Genomic DNA, 17,684 nt, shown 5'->3' with positions numbered 1-17,684 from the left:
AATAAAACTTCTGCAGATTAAGGTTTCTTGGGCACAGGGTAGAATAGCTGATCAACTAGACAGGCATTCCCACATCCAAATACAAAACCAAAAAGTTAAAGCAATGCAAATGTAAGAAGGCAACTGCCCATCTTCCAGGCTAAATCCCTGACTATTATTTAGCACCTCAGAAGTACCTACAAACCACAATAACAACTACCACAGAAAAACTCATGAGGAAATTAGTGATTCTACATTGAGTTCAGAATTTAAATACTCTGGTAAATAAAGTACAAGTCCACAGAGCGAAAAATAACAAAAAAAAAAATATCTAATTGACACTGCCTTCAGTGAATATTGCATGTTCTGTATGCTGAAGGAAGTGTAAAGCCTGAAGAAAAAGAGCACATGACCATGTCATGCTTGCACACCAACCCTACCCAACTTAACCCTTGCTACACAAGAGCCATTTATATTGCAGCAGCATCTATGCTGTAGTTCAGTGCTTTCCAAAAACAAAAATGTAAAGCAGGAAATATAAAGCTGACAAGACACAGCAGGTTGGGAAAAGAACTACAATGAGCAAAGATACTCAGTTGCTGACTATGTTATGTTCTTGTCTTGTTATGTGCAAGCTATACATACTTCTCCCCTTAGTAATTAGCTGTGAACCACCTTTAAAGTGATACATTTTATTCAACCATAAATTATTTTATATTCGATGTAAATTAAAAAAATGAAGAAAGTGATTAGTTACCTTACTAGTGATTGCCTTTTTTTAATTACTTAATAGGTAAGAAACTACGTATCTTTATTAAAAATACCCTAAACAGGAAATTAGCTAAATTCTCAGAACTGTAAATATCTTTGGCAAGAGATTAACTGATACAGGATCTAGCAGTTCTATAAAATGATACATACTATGCAATGAGTTTTTAATAAATTTAAGTAGCAGAATAATATCAGATGGCAACTAATGAGCATATTAATCAACAGTTTGTATTAAAAATTTATATCATTTAAAAATCAGTTAGCATACCTAAAACATCTTACTGAAAACTGCCATTTAACTAACCTTTGAGTCTGGGGAACTCAAAGAGCTACTGGAGACTGAATTAAAAATACAAAGCAAACCTAGAAATTATTTATATTGAACATATCCTACCATAGCCATACTGGCTGTAGGAGCTACCTAACACACATATGATTCTGCACAGTGTTGTAACAAACATGTAAAACTTAGAGTGCATTTTAAAGAACAATCAGATAGAAAACTGACTTTAAAACTATATCTGAATGCAATTACCTGTATGCTTGTCCCAGACTTTTATATGCATCTATGAAGTCTGCTTTCTGCTTTAGAGCTTCTTTGAACGATTCAATGGCTTCCTACAGAAAGATATCAACAGAAAAATGTGTCACTTACAGCATTTGTTTAATTTTAGCATCCTCAGTAGTTAATAGCCATGGATTTACAGTTATTTGTCAAAACCTTCAGGAGGAACAAACATGGCATGAATTTATTACAATCTATAGAGTAATAATCATCATATAACAAATGAAATATTGCAACATTCTTTACAGTAATGACAGATTTAGCTGGAATTCCTTTGTCTAACATGCTATGAGCTTCATGGTTTAACCCCAGTGGGTAACTAAGCACCATGCAGCCGCTTGCTCACTTCTCCCCCACCCGGTAGGATGGGGAGGAGAATGGAAAAAAGAAGACCTCATGGGCTGACATAAAGACAGCTTAATAGGGTAACAGAGGAGGATGATGATGACAATAAAACAAGTGATGCACAAATGCCATTGCTCACCACCCACAGAAAAAAAACCCAAACAAAACCAACCAAACAAAAAACCCCAAAACCACCCAATGCCCTGTTTCCAAGCAGCAAATCTGCCTCCTGGCTTGCTTCCCTAAGTTTTATATGGAGCCTGATGTCCATGCTAGGGAATGTTCCTTTGGCCAGTCTGGGCCAGCTGTCCTGGCTGTGCTCTCCCAGCTTTTTGTCCACCTAGCAGGACATGGGAAGCTGAAAAGTCCTTGACTTAGCATAGACACAACAACTACCTACCAACAACTAACACCAGCAGTGTGTTACCAACATTATTCTCATCCTATATTCAACACAGCACTATACCAGCTACTAGAAAGAAAATTAACTCTATCTCAGCCAAAACCAAGACAATGAGAATGAGTGATTTTTTTAGCATCTTAGTAGAATTCAGAGACAAAATCCCTTCAAAGTTGCTTTGAAAGCTCAGTCTGGTCCCTATGGCAAAGCAGTCTCTCCTTACAGTCTTCCTCCTTCTTTCCTAAGACACTTCTTAATTTTTGCAGTCCAAAAGACTCCTTCAAATCTTTACTCTGCCTTCATTGTTTTATTGCATTCTATGTGCAGTTAGCAAACACTCTCTTAGGGATTACAGAGTAAATTATCATCTTCACACAATACTTCACACATGTACTGCTGCTGTGAGGAATACAATGTAATAAAAATAAAATAGCTAAAAATAATTATATGCATATGTTCAAACAAATCTTCCTCTTCTAAGGATTTGATTAAGAACTCAGGTTTTTTAACTGGACTGGCTATATAAATTGGCAAATGTAGTACTGAGACTTAGAATTAAGGATGGAAAACCAACTACTTTATATTATAAAGGAATGCTTGAAAAGTGTCTTGAAGTCTATAGTGCAAGAAATTAAATGCTGTAAGGAAAGAATCATTAGTATCTTCAGTCAATTTAGAGATTCTTATTCAGAAAAACTATCAAATATATTCTGCACTACAACATGCACAAAAATGTCTATTGAACAAAAAAAAAAATCTAAGATAATCACCTACCATTACTGATAGGCTCATGTCCTCTAGATAAGTTTTAAATCCAAGAAGATTATTCCCCAAAGGAATGATCCAGAAGCAATGATTTCTTTTCACTCAAAAATGAACACTCTCCCACCCTCATCCCAAATCTCAGTTTTCAGCAAGCCTAGTAAAGCCAAAGAGATGACGTGTATAGTCTTCCTTTAAGGGGCAGTATGAACCTGACTGGAAGCTAAGGTATACCTGGGGGTGAAAAGCCAGTCAGTTGCAATCTCTTAGAACTTGAATATTAGAGAGGGAAGATGCTTCCTTTGAGAAAAGAAATTGGGAGGAAGGAGGTGGTGGTGCAGAAATGTGTTGATCTACATATCAGAATAAAACATTGCTTCCATTTTGCAAATTGAGATATTATTTATCCTTGTCAGTTATATTTCCACCATCACTTTCAGACTCTCTGCTGCCTACACCAAAAGTCAGAAATTCAATCAAACTATTATTTGCAAGTAACTCATTTGACTGCAATAACACACAGACAGTAAGTTCAATGACAGCCTGAAGTTCTCACCACATACACTGAGAGCGTGTAAAAAAAATACCAGCTTGGGTACTAAGAAAATGGAGAAGCAGCCTGTTTGCTAAAGAAAAAGAAGGAAAAAAAAGGAAAAAAACCACAACCAAGCATGCAGTGCTTGCCTATGAAAGATACTGGGCTGAAACTCAGGAGTCCTGGGCTGTCTCCAGGTTCTGTAAGGATTTCTTCATACAGCTCCTAATGAATCCCAAGCTGTTAGCAGAGGTTAAAAAAAAAGCTTCCACTCTGTTGGAATTCAGAAAATCACACAGTTGCATCCTCACTTTTCAAACTGAGGATTTGAGACAACTTGTCTAATCACTCTGCCCTCAGAAAAACTGTAGCAACATCTCTAAATAAGTAAACAAGCAAGAAACAGGTGCAATATTATTACACATAAAACATAGAGAAGTTTTGAGTCAGAAAATGGTGAAACATTTAAAATGCATGGGAAGAACTTGCTTCCCTGGTGATTTTAGAATCTGAGGAAGCAACTATGTTCCCTCAATTCTGAAATGCTCATGTCTAAATTAACATATAACTGAAATATACATGCACAGATGCAGGGCTCTCTATCAGCAGTTTCCTTGATTGCCTTCTAGCTCATTTGAGGAAGAATTTAACATTATTTTCCTCTTCATCTCTTTCCCCTTAACAAAACCTAGGGAGTCTCCATTTCATGGAAAGAAATTTTGAATATATCCATACAGATATTAGCAGAGGTGCTAAGTACAAACATCTTTCAAAGCACTCCATAAACACATCAGTTATCACTGATTTACCAAGATCCAGCAAGACCAGCAGTATTTACGTGTCATACCATGAAGTATTACAGTCAGCAATGGCACCTTTTCATTTTGCTTGCGCTCTTTTGCCTTAAAAAGTCTTCCTTATGTGAAAGAAAATACATATATCAACACCTATGACATTTCCACTATTTTATAGAAGTAACTTCAAAGAGAGGGTATTGTTCTACATGAACCATTATTTCACATAGCTTTACCTTCAAAAGTCCTCTGTGAAAAAAGGTTAAGCCTTTATAAAGCATAGCTATAGGCTGGTTTTTGTTCAGTTCCAATGAATGCTGAAAATCTTCATGGGCTGTTGCATAATCCTGTGATAAAATAGATTTTACACAACAGAGGAAATGCCACATCAAGAAGACGACATACTTTTATTTTCATGAAAGTAAACTACAGAATTTTGTTTAATATATGACGTCAGTCTCAGGGCTAAGCAGCAATGATTGTCAACTGCCAGTCAGAATATCAAAGAATAAAGAATGCACAACAATTCCAACTTTTACAGCAAGTGCTATATAAAATGCAGTAAAGTAAGTGGAAAAATAACTGGAAACAAACAGTGAAATGAGAAGAATTAAGTGGGAAATCAGCTATTTAGTATTCACACAATCTTTGAAGATAGTTATTTGTTTTACATTAAAGTATAAGAACAACACACAGAGATTACATAGCAAAATAGGATGTTAGCATTTTTGTAGGCTTGTTGTGTGGTTGGTTTTTTGAAAGTATATAGGGCAGTTACTGCTTTGGCCATAACTGTTTTCCTTTTTAGACTGGCATTTAACAATACTGCTTAAATGCAGCTGTAGATTATAAATCACGTCAAGTTCTTTTATGCATATCCTACTCCTCAAACACACAAAACAATCTGAGATGTACATGCAAGGTACATGTACCTCTGATTCTCTGCATTAAACAGATATGCAGATGAAATACTTGAAGAATACCTCTGAACTGTCAGAAAGTCAACTACAGGAAATCAGGGGTTTGTTGTTATATTGTTTTTTAATTTAAATAGGGAAGAAGCTCTTGAACAAAAGTAACAACTGGCACAAACAACAACAAAAAAATAATCAACAGCATCCACACATCCAAAAATCAAACAGGATCCCTAAAAACCACTAACCTCAGATATGAAGTAAAGGGTACCTCTGTGCCTGTAGAGCCGTGCTGATGGTTGTAGCTGAATAGCTTTGGTGAGATCAGATAATGCTTCACTGATTCGTCCTAGTGGAGACAATATCTAAGAGTATAAAACAAAAACGTAGTTTAGAGCAAACATGCTAAATAGATTTGTTTTAGAAATATAAAGATTATTCTTTTTCATGTTCAGCTGCAACAGAGTAACTGTATTTGCTAGAACAGGCTGGAAAGTTGTGGATGCCCCCTCTCTGGAAGTGTTCAAGGCCAGGCTAGATGGGGCTTTGGGCAACCTGGTCCAGTGGAGGGTGTCCCTGCCCATGGCAGGGGGGTTGGAACTAGATGGTCTTTGAGGTCCCTTCCAACCCAAACCATCCTATGATTCTAAGTTCTACTATAAATTTCAGTACTTATTGCTTTTAAATCCCTATCAAAGGGAAAATCCAAAAGCATTTTTCTCCAAAAAAAAAAAAAATACAGCAGTGCACATGAACATCACCAATAACATTTGCAGAAACCTAGTATTCCAAATAAAAACAAGCCAGCCAAAGCAAAATAATCTATTTCAAGTTATTTCAACACATTCAGCTGAAAATGTAATAATATTCCCCCAATGGAAAATGGTCTATTTTCCAATTATTTGAATGCCTTTCATGTTTTTAGATCAATATTACTAACAAATGTATTAACAAATCATTAAAAACATGAAACTTGTGAATTACAATTTGATATTATGGCAGTTATCATTATACTGTATGCTGACTTTAATAAATATTTACGCTTTTGATTTGTCTTCAAAGCTGCTTCTTGAAATCCATTTTCTGTAATGGATGTTAATTGGCAAAACACCCCACGATTTTCAAAATGAAAAATATCTGCATGAATATAAACCCTAAACATTTGATTAAAAACCTCATTCTTTACAAGTTTGGCATTTTACCAACTAGTCCTAACAATAAATTTACTAAGGTGACACTAAGTGCAAACAGTAAGCTTCAAGTGATATTTTAATTCATTATATTAAATAAACAACAAACAAAACACACATGATTCTGCTATGTATCTTGCGAGATATATAGCAACATAATATATGCTATTCTATTGGCTATAGTAACTCCATATGGTATATGTTTCACTTTAAAAATAAACATTCCACAAATTACACTGAGATATAATTACACTATATATTTTTTAAAAGAAAGGAGGAATGTTCACAGAAAAACACAGATAAGAGCTTTAGTCATTAAACCAGTGAAGAAATACGTGAAAACACTGTATAATTGTGACTTCTCAAAAAATCTGAAATGAGAGAAGAAATGCTCACTTCTGCTCGCTGTTCAAATACTTCAGGATGATCTGGTTCTAGACTAATCACCCTACTGAGCTCAAACAGAGCAAGTTCAGCATTTTTCATATCCTGAAAAGAAAAAAAAATAAACAAGGTAAACAACTGTGCATACTTAGAGTAATATACTCTGAAGACTGAAGGACAACTAGATTGGCTAAGTTTCTGAAAGTGTATCAGTTTACATTAAAAGCCCTTCACACCTTCGCTAATAACATTAAGATGCAGTATTCTACCAATAGCTGAAAAAACCCCCACCTATCTGCTATAAACAAGAAAAATAAACTTTGCTTGTACACATCATCATTATGCTGTACCTCTACTAATTTATTAATGTAAGTGTGTGAATAAACATTAGGTTTATGGCTCCATAGGTACCTTTCCTGACAGCAAAGCTGGCTCAAGCTCTCATGTGAACTCCACCACACACACATACTCTCGCCCACCAGTGTTTTAAGCAGTACTGTTTGTAAATTCATCCAAGTAGTACTGGTGAATGGGTGGATGCCATCAGCATCTTGCCTATGTAAATTTTTATATTGTCCTCAAATTGTAGTATGGAAGCAGTAACTTAATTGAAAAAACCTAAACATCCAAACTGGTTATATAGGAAATTCCATATGAGATTTCACTGATCTTTTTCCTATTCAAGGCAAAGAAATTTTGCATGTGCTTAACATCATCTTTGTGTCTTGAAAGTGTCGCCCACAGAACCTTTTTTCAAGTGAAGCTGTCTCGACATCTAACCTAACAAACTCACGCTGGTGTTAAAAATGTGCAAATATTAGGGACTTCAAACTCCTGTCAGCACCACTAAAGAATTAAATATTCTGCACAAAGGAAACTTTCAAGGAGTTATTAAACTATTCTTTCTTATACAATTCCAGCAACCATTCAACCATGATTCAATAGGCCACAAAGTCAACCTACAAGAACCATAGTCTACTTTTAAACTTACTTTTGCTCAGGAAACTGTGCAGTCAGCTGTAACTGTAAGAAATTTAACTTTGCTTTTTTTTTTTTTGAGCAAATTCAAGGTTATATACGTATCAAGAGGCATAGGCAATCAAGAAGCAATATAAAGCCTACTGGATTGTAAGAGTTGATGATGTTTTCAAGTTGCAATGAAAGACACTTTCATTTCCAAATACAGATTAGACGTGCCTGTAGTCTCCGTTGGCACCCTTGCTTCACAGTGCTTTACTTCCACAGTCCCACAAAGCAAATGTACCCATGGCTCGAGCAGTATGATCTGCTAGATCACTCTATGTTATGCAGCACCTACTAAGGGATGGACACATCATTATAGTAGGACAGCACAAAGACTTTGGGATGTACCTATCAAGTTCTAATCTGTCTAGCTCCTCCTCTAACAGGCCTTCTTAGAGTTTGGATTCAAATAATTTAGTCAGATATTAATTTAAATAATTATCTACTCACATGTAGTCCTTTTTTTCCATATGCTATCCCTCGTCCATAAATTGCACTAACCAGCTCTGGTTCTTCCTGTTAAGATTAAAAATGAATATAATAATCAGTTGTGGGTTTGTGCTGTTTTGGTTTTTTTCCCCAAAAAGGTATCTGTCTTCAATATCTATTTAATTCTTGCTGATTTTAAGTAGCAAGCAATGAAAATCACAGTTGTTAGGCAAAGATTGATTGTATTACAGCCCATACTTTCATAAGCTCACAACTTCGAATTCAATTTACTGGAATTGTTCTGGAGTATTTGACTAGAAAAAGAGCTAAACAGAGTGCAGTTATCGTGTCACCACCTATCAGAAGCTATGTACACATTAGTATAGTCTGTGGTCCAAACTTCATCACTTGTAACCTGACTTTTTATCTAATGTCACTGAAGTGATAATAAACAAATACAATTGAGCCATTCAAAGCTTGTTTTGTTCATAATTTAAATTTAAGATTTAAAATTAGGGAGCAGGAAATTGTGACATCCTGATGAAATTTGTATTCAGGCAGCAATGAAAACTAGAGGTATTCTGCCAAAATAGTTCAGCAAAATTCAAACAAACCTTCCTTGGGTTAGATTTAAGTCTGCAGCTTTCCAACTCAGGCACTTAAAGGAATGCATCTTACATAGTGAATCTACTTCTTGTTCAATGTTATTTACCAGCCATGGTTTCCCATCCAAATTTGAAGAACTACAACAGCAAAACCAGTTTTCTTGGCACATCAATGCCTATGGAGTCAGTTTCCCTGAAAACCAGTCAGGAATCAGGCCATCTTCACGCCTGCAACCAACACAGCTGTGCTACAAAAGTTTGTAGCATAGGCCTAGTCTCATTTAACTGGGACCACTGCCAAGAAACAAATTCTTCCATTGACAAAACAACAGATAGTGGCACACCAATGCTGGCAGCTTGCCAGCCTTGAGCTGATTCTAAGTGCACACTTGCCAAAGTCGACTTCAGGTAACTTCCCTACTTTTAATACAGCAGCTGAGCAAGGCTGTTTTGTTGTGTTAAATGTTTTAATACTGACTTTATATGTATTTAAAATTGCCTTATAGAAGACACAGTGAACAATCATAGCCACTTCGCAACCTTTCAGACATGCAATAAGCATGACACTCATTTCAACTGAGATGTGTGCATTGCAAAGATAGTCTATTATATACACACTTCTCACAATATCTTTCTACAGTTGCTGTATCTTGCTTATCTTCACTTATATTGTTTCCTTCTTAATAAAGAGAAGGCAGGAAACATTATGTAAGTCCAGAGGTTTTTGAAGCAGGATTTCTCATTAGGGTAAAAAAAAAATTCCTCACATTAAAACCAAATCAGAGATCACTAAACACCTAAAACAAATCTGATAAATTCCCTGGAATAATTCCATTAAATTGTCACAATTTCACTCAATTTAATTACGAGTCATATGACATTTGTGTTAAAAAACCCCACATACTAGTATTTACAGTTTTACTTTCAGCTTGCATTTGTGTACTACAACCAGTTTAGATCAAAAAGCAGGTCCATGCTTCCAGTAGTCCCAGGTTCTTAGCCATAAAAATACAGCATTTTGAGATCAGCTTTAGTTGAAGCTTTTAAACTGTTGGGGTTGGTTTTGTTGTAAAAGTGGCTACCTTCTACTTCATAGAAGAAGATTCTGAATTCTCTACCTTGGTCAGAAATAAAAATATGTTGAAGTATTAGTTACATTTTACTTATATATTAAACTGATCAAATGCTTACCGCTGAAGAAAAAGGATAAACCCAGCACACAAAATCATTTATCATTGTGAAAGCAATGCGGCACTTGCCACTAGCACTAAGTGATTTCTGTCAGTTTTTTTTTTCTAATGTTACTGGCAACCTGCTAACTGTCACCCAAAAAAATCCACATTAAAATATCTCAGCCTACACATTAAGAGGGCAATTAAAGGAAGTTCAATTTTGCACAGTTCAGGTTTCTGAAGATGCTGTTTTGGTTTTTTTTCCCCCCTTTTTGGTCAAAATGCCATGAAAGGTTTATTCCTACAGATGAGAAAAAGACTCACCAAATAACCAAGATATTGAATCACCTGATTTTAAGAGCGCGCTTAAGTTTGGATGGAAAAAAATTAACACATAAGAGAATAATTACTCTTATAGAATAATTACTGTCATTTTAAAATCCCTAACTGAATCTTTGTTTTAATAAAAGCCATATGTTGTAATGGATAAAATCCACTTTATAAAGTGATTTTTTAGGGGTCCAAAGAGAAAACTCACCTGCAGCATTGTTGAAAAATGTCGTATGGCTTCATCATACAAGCTGTTGCCAATCAACACGTAAGCAATTGCTAACAAAAAAATTACAAATGTAAATAAAACAGAAAAAAACCCCCATGTGATCTCTTTTTAATACATTTTACAATTTGGTTGTATTTAATATAAGTTCCTACATTGCACTGAAGATTGAAGTAGTCAAATTATTTCTGAACTGCCACTGAAATGACTTCCCTCAACCATTACCTAACACTCAATTATTCAATTCATACTGTGCTCATCAGAGCTGTTTTGTGGTTTGTTTAGGATTTTTTCTCTCCTTTTTACAAATTGTTCAAGAAAGTGTCCATGTTTGCTCTAAAGTACTTATGACCGGGATAGGTACCATGATCCCATTTAGTAGCCCTAGAAGCTTTGCAGTTATAAGTGAGTTTGGCTAACACTGGGTAACTTTTTTTAATTACTTTAGAGAACATCTGATTGTACTCGTTTGTACATATTTTGCTAAACTTTACCTCACAGTAAGTTTTTCCTTCATTTGAATTATCTAGAAAAACCTCAACAAAAGTGATCCCATTATTTATAAAAATGAGATTGAAAAACTACAGAATCTTTACCCATGTTAACATTATGAAAAGCTTTGAAGTTCTTGCATATCCCCCCACTTCAGAGTAGAAGCCAAGTGTTTGGAAAAGAAACAGACCACTGTTTTAGAAATATGTTCTGTAATCTCCACAAGATATAAAAATACAGTCAAGTCACAAGACTGGAAAGCTGCAGTTGTGCTTGCATGACTGAAGTTCAGTTCTGACAGCTGAATATCTCACAATTGTTTGATTTGGCATGTTTTGACCTCACACAGGACTAAGCTCTGTCTACACTGCCTACAAAACCCAAGTATCTTGCAGACCAGAGCTATGAAAGTTGAAGTACAACTTTTCCCCAGGTAGTTTGCATGAATGGCTAACAGTGGAACTAGGAGTGGGAATTCACCTTTCCCCATATTTCTAATTAGTTTCAGCAGTCATCCAAACAGAATGGAAGAGATGCCTATCAGCTTAGTTATTTACTCAAATATGAGAAAAGACAAATAAGCCAGTCAGAACAAAGGTATTTTTAATAGAACACGGACACTTATCTTTCGTGTAGGCAGAGCCACATTGTTTTGGCAGTGTCACTAAGCACTGTTCATTAAAGGAGGAAAAAAATTATATGAAAGAGAAATAAGAAGTGTATTTAATCCTGAGCTTGCCTCATTCTTGGAGCATTCCTATTAAGCAGAAGGAAGCATTTGTATGCAATATAAACTTTTCTCTCAATACATAAAAAGCTTCACCTGGTAGAGACACACAGCATTACCAAAAAACGAAAGAAAATTGACAGCGAAGGACAGGTTAAAGACCTCTTGAATTTTCCTCATATCATTCTCCTCCAAGACTACGCAGTTCTTAGTATCATCTTTACAGTTCCAATCCCAGAATACAGAACAGCTGGCACATAAAATAAAATCAACTCAACCATGCCAGTATTTAGGAAAAAAGTGGAGGAAGCAAGAAAATGAAGGCTCATTGTCTTGCGGATAATGAGTTTATTTTGTTTACCCAAGACTCTTGGCAAAACGCAGGAGGTCATAGAGTATGTTTGTAAAACCATGGCAAGTGGTTGACAGCTAGTAGCTGATACAGTATCAGCTTCTTTTTAAATTTCATCTCCTAGATTAATCTTTCCATCTTTAATTAAATACTACAAAAATACAAGTACGTACTTTATTCTGAAAAATCTAAGAGTTAACAAAGGTCCATTAGCTCAAGTATTTGGGTACCAACATTGCTTCAGAATGCCCCATACATTTCACACTTCCTCAGAACAGTTAAAAGCCACACGCACAAACAAGAAGGACCCAGGCTTCTCACACCAGGACATACTTGAAATAAAGTGGGTAGGTAGGTGCCAGCCTACAGGCCAAACATGAGGATAGGGACATTCTGGCATAGCCTTCCAAGTCTACAGAGCAGATTCTAAAAGCATCAAATATTTTCTGCTGGATGGAAGGTCGGTATCCCCTGCAGGACTCTATGAACATAGTTAGCTATGCTAAGAATATGAAAATAGATTAAGCCCCCAAATTTTCCTGGATAAATCTGTGAAGGCAGAAATTATGTCAGCAAAAATTACTCAATTGTTTTAATTTCATTAGACAACTTATGAATAAAGTCTCCCTTTGCTCTTATATAAAAGGCAGTCTGCTACCTTCCTTGACATACATCCTCAACAATCTCTTTGCTGCCTCATAATACCTTCACTTCCTATAAAGGATACCAGTTTGGAGAAGCAGTACAAGTAACTCCTTCCTCAAGTCCTTTGAGGAAAGTATTTCCTGTTGTTCTATTTGAAATGTCTCCATTTTCTGCACTGAGTGTGCTTTGAAAAAAAAGCATCAAGTAGCAGCCTGTATAAGGATGTAATTCAGAAGGCCTTCCTGCTGCCTACAAGCATTGATGGCAAGAGTGCATGGAGAGGGCAAGACAGATCCAAGATCTATGCTTGACAGAAAGCATATTCTATTGGTAACATTTTCTGGATGTTCAAGCAGTTTTGGTCATCAATAATGACACAAAAAGGGAAGCAGAAAGTAGCTGAGACTGCTTAACAGGATTTAGTCAAAATGCTTTTTGAACACCTGCTTAAGCAGACATGGTGAAGAATTCTAGTAAGCAAAGCAGAAAAGATTTTTAGGAAGAGATACACATATTTTCTTTGTATGACCAGAGAAACCTCACTGTATTTTCAGGCTTATTGGGATCACTTTAAAATTAATGCATTGCTAAGGAAACATCAGTTTAGTTTCAAAACATTCAGTGCTAATAATTAGCACATAATTCACCTGCACAAACCTTATATAAGGCATCTTACCCAATTCTTCATTTGTGTTGTCATTATCAGTGGCAAATGGAAATCGTTTTTGCTCTGCAAGCAACTTCGCTTGACTCTGTAAAACATCATGGTTTTTAAGTGTTCAGCAAACAACAGTAAAGAATTTAATAGAAAACCCGTGTCTTAAATCCTTAAGAGAATGCCTTAAATCAAAAAGTTAAGACTAATGTAATTGCTTTCAGGTAACTGAAAACAAGTTCATTCCTAGTCCTATCGATCTACTGATTGATAGATTCTATTTGTACTTATTTGCCTGAACTTCATTCTAACTGGTTACGTATCTAAAGTCACCTGCTACTTCAATAATTATTAAAAATTGCTTTGTACATTATATTCTTGATAGCATACCAGAATTTTTTCTGTGTTGAGAGAAAGTACAGATTCACAAGATGAAGACCCTCCTATGTCACAATCCGATTCATGGAAGTGCAAAAATGATGAATCTGGAGGAAAGAGAGAAAATACCTTTAGGAACTCAGAGTTACATGTATGTTCTGTTATCACATCTTACATTTCCTTATGTTCATTTGAACAGCTTCCTGTCCTGGTTTCAGCTGAGATAGGATTAAACCACAACACTTCCCCATTGGGCACTCCACAGGGCAGAACTTTCATGAAGTACCTTCTGCACACAGCACTACACCCACACAGTAAGGGAAGCAATAGCTGACATGATTGCTTTTATGTAATTAGTTTTATCACTACTTCTGCTTATGCTTTTGGCTAAAAATACATGGAAAAAAAAGAAAAAAAAGAAGGTACTAAAAAAAAGGGAGGGGGTAAAAAGGAAAGAAGCTGGGAGTAAATAAGAAAAGTTAGGGGTAAACGTGTCCCCATTAGGCATTATGATTCTGTTCTCTGGCCCAAGAAATTAAAGACAAAATTATCATTCCAATCCCTGAGAGGAAAATAAATGGAACGGACCATACAGAGGTAATGAAACAGCTATTGCTTGAAGTCTGGGAAACAGAGGTAGAAAGAGTATAAAAAGCAGACAGAATAGTAAACTAATTGACTGAACATATATAAAGATCATCACAGGTGTATTGCTAAGAAGGCCATTACAAAAGTGTAAGATGATTGAAATCTATGAAAAGTCAAACACAGCTTGTTGGCATAGCAGAGAAAAAGGTTAACAAAGGAAACAAACAAGTAACGATAATCAACAAAACCTGCCTGACTACTTCACCTATATGGTGCTTTAACTGCTATCCCAACAGAATTGTTAGCTTTTAAATCTTTAGAACTTAAAGCTTCTATTAACTTGAAATATTTCAAGAGTAAACAAGAAAAAGCAAATAAACATTATTCTCTCTTTGATTTTACCTCACAAATACCAAATTTTATGACATCCCCTAATGTTTGTAAATATAAGCTTGATGCGAAGTTTGAAGGTGGGGCGGCAGTGTGTGTTTCTAATTTACTTTTACAGGCAGTGCTATTATATTTTGATTACATATGGGTTGCAGTCAGTTAACTTCCCATTTCTCACAAGTACAGCACTAAAAGAGAAAAAGAAACAGTCTTCTTATAAAGAGAAGTCAAAATAGCATCTAAAATCATTCCCTGTAAATAGAAACTTGTAACTAAGTTGAGCCATAAACACTAACTGGTGGGAGAAGTTTTACACCAGAAGCAAGGGTGGTAAAAAGCAGAAGGTCAAAGTTTAAAGTCAGAAAGTCCCGTAAGAACAGCGGCTTGCCACCCATAGTTTCCAGAAAAAGCATTGCACTAAGAGGTTTCAACATTGCCCTTCATGCTGGCCAAACCCTCCTCTGCTATGGCAGCATTATTAACACATTAGTTGTTCTGTGTTTGTGCTCCTAAGTCACTGACAGTGCAGAGCCATCCCTGCGGACTCACTGAGCAATTTTTGCTTCACAAACCAAACCAAAGAGGTGCAGGCACAGCCTACCTCCAGAATAATTTTCTGCATAACAGCAAGAAACTAGTGAAGGAATGTATTAATAAGGTGGGAACAAGAACAACCTATCTGTTACAAGCTATAGGGGGAAAAGGACCCTTCAAATCTTGCAGTTCTTGGGGCAACAAACTGCTTTACTCACACGAAAGAATGGATCTGTCTGTCTGCAAGTTAGATGCAGTCAAACCTGTACCACACTGACTCATTAACAACTTTATGAAAAAGGAGAAACACCAACCAGAGCAATTATCCTGGACCTTGTAGTAGGCTACAGGAGAAACTATTTGAGATAAAAAGATTCTCAGCTTCTGGGTAAGTTGTACTACAACAAAGACTAAGAGCTTCAGGGAAATTTTCAACTGGCAATTTATTTAGCCACAGGATTTAAATAGCAAGGAGTGAACTGGTATGCAGCTAATTCAGGGTAAGTATGCTGTTCTGTAACTAAGGGCTATCTTATTATCAGTGTATGCAAAGTACCTGAGGTACCTGATGATTTAACCAGAATTCCTTATATCAATCCCAATTACATTGGTCTCTTTAAAAGAACAGCCACCGTTAAATCAAAATCTAATCTTCCAAACACACCTCTGAAGGAGTATCCTGAGTCAAACATTCATGTCTTAGTAACAGAAGAGATGTAATCAAATGCTTTGCCATTTATTAACTTGTATGGTATACAGATTTTATCTCAACACTAGGTAAAAGTCTTTTTGGTTTTATGCTTAAGCTTGAATGATTTGGAGCAATGGTCACCTGAGATAACTTTCACCATCTGATTTAGTGTTTCCATACTATGGCTTGTAGCCACCCTAAAAAAAAACCCCAAAACAGCTGATGTAAAATACCTACTTAGCACAGATAATATAGATAAAAACTAACCAAAGAACTTTAAGCTGTGATGACAAAAGCACACATACAGAAGGGGGAAAAAAAAGTGGCTGTGGGAAACTCATAACAAGTTATTTCTAGAAAAGTTTGTAATTTTGAGTGGATTACACTAGCTGTATATTGTCCTTAGGGACTCCAGCAATTGTTAATACGAGCACAGACTTTATGAAATAAGGTGGAAGAAAACCCAAACAACCCTGCAGACATTTAAGCAGCCATGACACATCACTGGTTTTTCTCATATAAATAATTGAGTATCTATATTGCATTGAATTGATAAAATTATTTTATCTATATTACACATACATTGTGATTCAGACTGGCATTTTTGTACAGCACACTCACCCTATGCTCACAATCAAAGATCATAACAGATTACTTAAGTGACATGATCCTAATGTAACAAATATTTAAGCACATAACATAGTTTTAACTGTGCCTGTATCACATGCCGTCAATTAACATGAAAAAGACCAGAAGATCTGCTACCTGAACTTGGTGCTCCTAAAGAAAAGCATCCAGTTCACCAGCAAAATATAAGTAGCTGTAGCTGAATCAAGCTGTATTCAACTCCATAATATGAGCACAAGGGGTTGGCATGTCTGTGTACTACAGAGTGCAGGGATTAAAAAGCACGCAGAGTCCAGCAGCTGGACTTGGCAGGTGGGTGAGTGGGACCACAGGAATCCTCCTGGGTGATACTACGGGCCCTACGGTTTACCTGTCAGAGGGGTGAGAGCTTTTCCTCCGCTCAGTGCCACAGCGGCAGTCTCTGCTCCGCACTACACAACGGCACAGCGCTGCTACTCGGGGCTGCAGCTTACACAGACGATGCCTCGGTATGAGTCAGCTGAACAGCAGCAACGCGTACAGCCGAGCCGCCCGTCCTCCCGCCGCCGGGACCCCTCACCGCCCCGGGCCGGTGTCCCCTCAGCCACCCGAGGCGCCTCAGTGCGAGCCGAGGCCCGGCCGCGCTTTCCTCTTCTGCTCCCTCAGCGGGGGCGAGGGGAGGGGGCGCAGCGGTGGGTGCCCCCCGCCACCACCCCCAGCCTCAGGGCTCCGCGGGGCCGATGGGCTCGGCACCGCCGTGTAACGGCACCCTCACCCCCGCCCCGGCGCTGGGGGGTGGTCACCATGGCAACGCCCCCCCCGACTCACCGCACTCGGCCGAGTACTGCTCTCCCCACTCCCCCGGCGAGGCGCAGCCCCCCGCCGGGCCCTGGCGCTGCCGGTGCAGCTCCTGCTTCAGCAGGGACAAGGCCGGATACTGCTCGGTCAAGGCCAGCCCGACCCGAGCCAGAGCCAGTACAGCCAGCGACACCCACAGCCCCCTCACGGCCCCGGAGCCGACGGCAGGTGCCATCTTCTCAGAACGCATGCGCATCGCTTCCCCCTCGGCCGGGGACAGAGGGCGCCCCACCGCCCCTCCCACGGGACGGACAGGGAGGAGGGCGCCACCGCGCTGACTCCTGGGACATGGAGTTTCGCGCCGGCGCGGCCTGGGCGATGGCGGCAGCAGAAAACTACAACTC

General features: G+C 37.7%; 1 protein-coding gene across 4 annotated transcripts in view; it reads right to left on the bottom strand.

Moving 5' to 3' along the window:
* The window catches only part of TTC13 (tetratricopeptide repeat domain 13), a 41,340-nt gene extending 23,801 nt beyond the window's left edge, over positions 1–17,539 (bottom strand). For 2 of the 4 annotated variants that reach the window (XM_054822663.1, XM_054822664.1), the window contains exons 1-9: positions 17,311–17,539; positions 13,686–13,780; positions 13,317–13,392; positions 10,407–10,477; positions 8,113–8,178; positions 6,652–6,744; positions 5,314–5,430; positions 4,388–4,498; positions 1,286–1,368 (exon numbers count right to left, since the gene is read on the bottom strand). In XM_054822663.1, coding sequence (XP_054678638.1) covers positions 1,286–1,368; positions 4,388–4,498; positions 5,314–5,430; positions 6,652–6,744; positions 8,113–8,178; positions 10,407–10,477; positions 13,317–13,392; positions 13,686–13,780; positions 17,311–17,536 — 938 coding nt within the window. In that variant the 5' untranslated portion in view covers positions 17,537–17,539. The remainder of the gene's footprint in view (positions 1–1,285; positions 1,369–4,387; positions 4,499–5,313; positions 5,431–6,651; positions 6,745–8,112; positions 8,179–10,406; positions 10,478–13,316; positions 13,393–13,685; positions 13,781–17,310) is intronic. The other 2 variants (XM_054822665.1, XM_054822666.1) reach the window with 1 other exon arrangement.
* Between the last annotated feature and the right edge of the window lie 145 nt (positions 17,540–17,684).

Source organism: Grus americana, chromosome 3 (genome assembly GCF_028858705.1).
Source record: "Grus americana isolate bGruAme1 chromosome 3, bGruAme1.mat, whole genome shotgun sequence".
Classification (NCBI taxonomy): domain Eukaryota; kingdom Metazoa; phylum Chordata; class Aves; order Gruiformes; family Gruidae; genus Grus; species Grus americana.
Note: the sequence above shows the minus strand (reverse complement) of the source record. Positions and strands in the feature narration are given on the sequence as shown.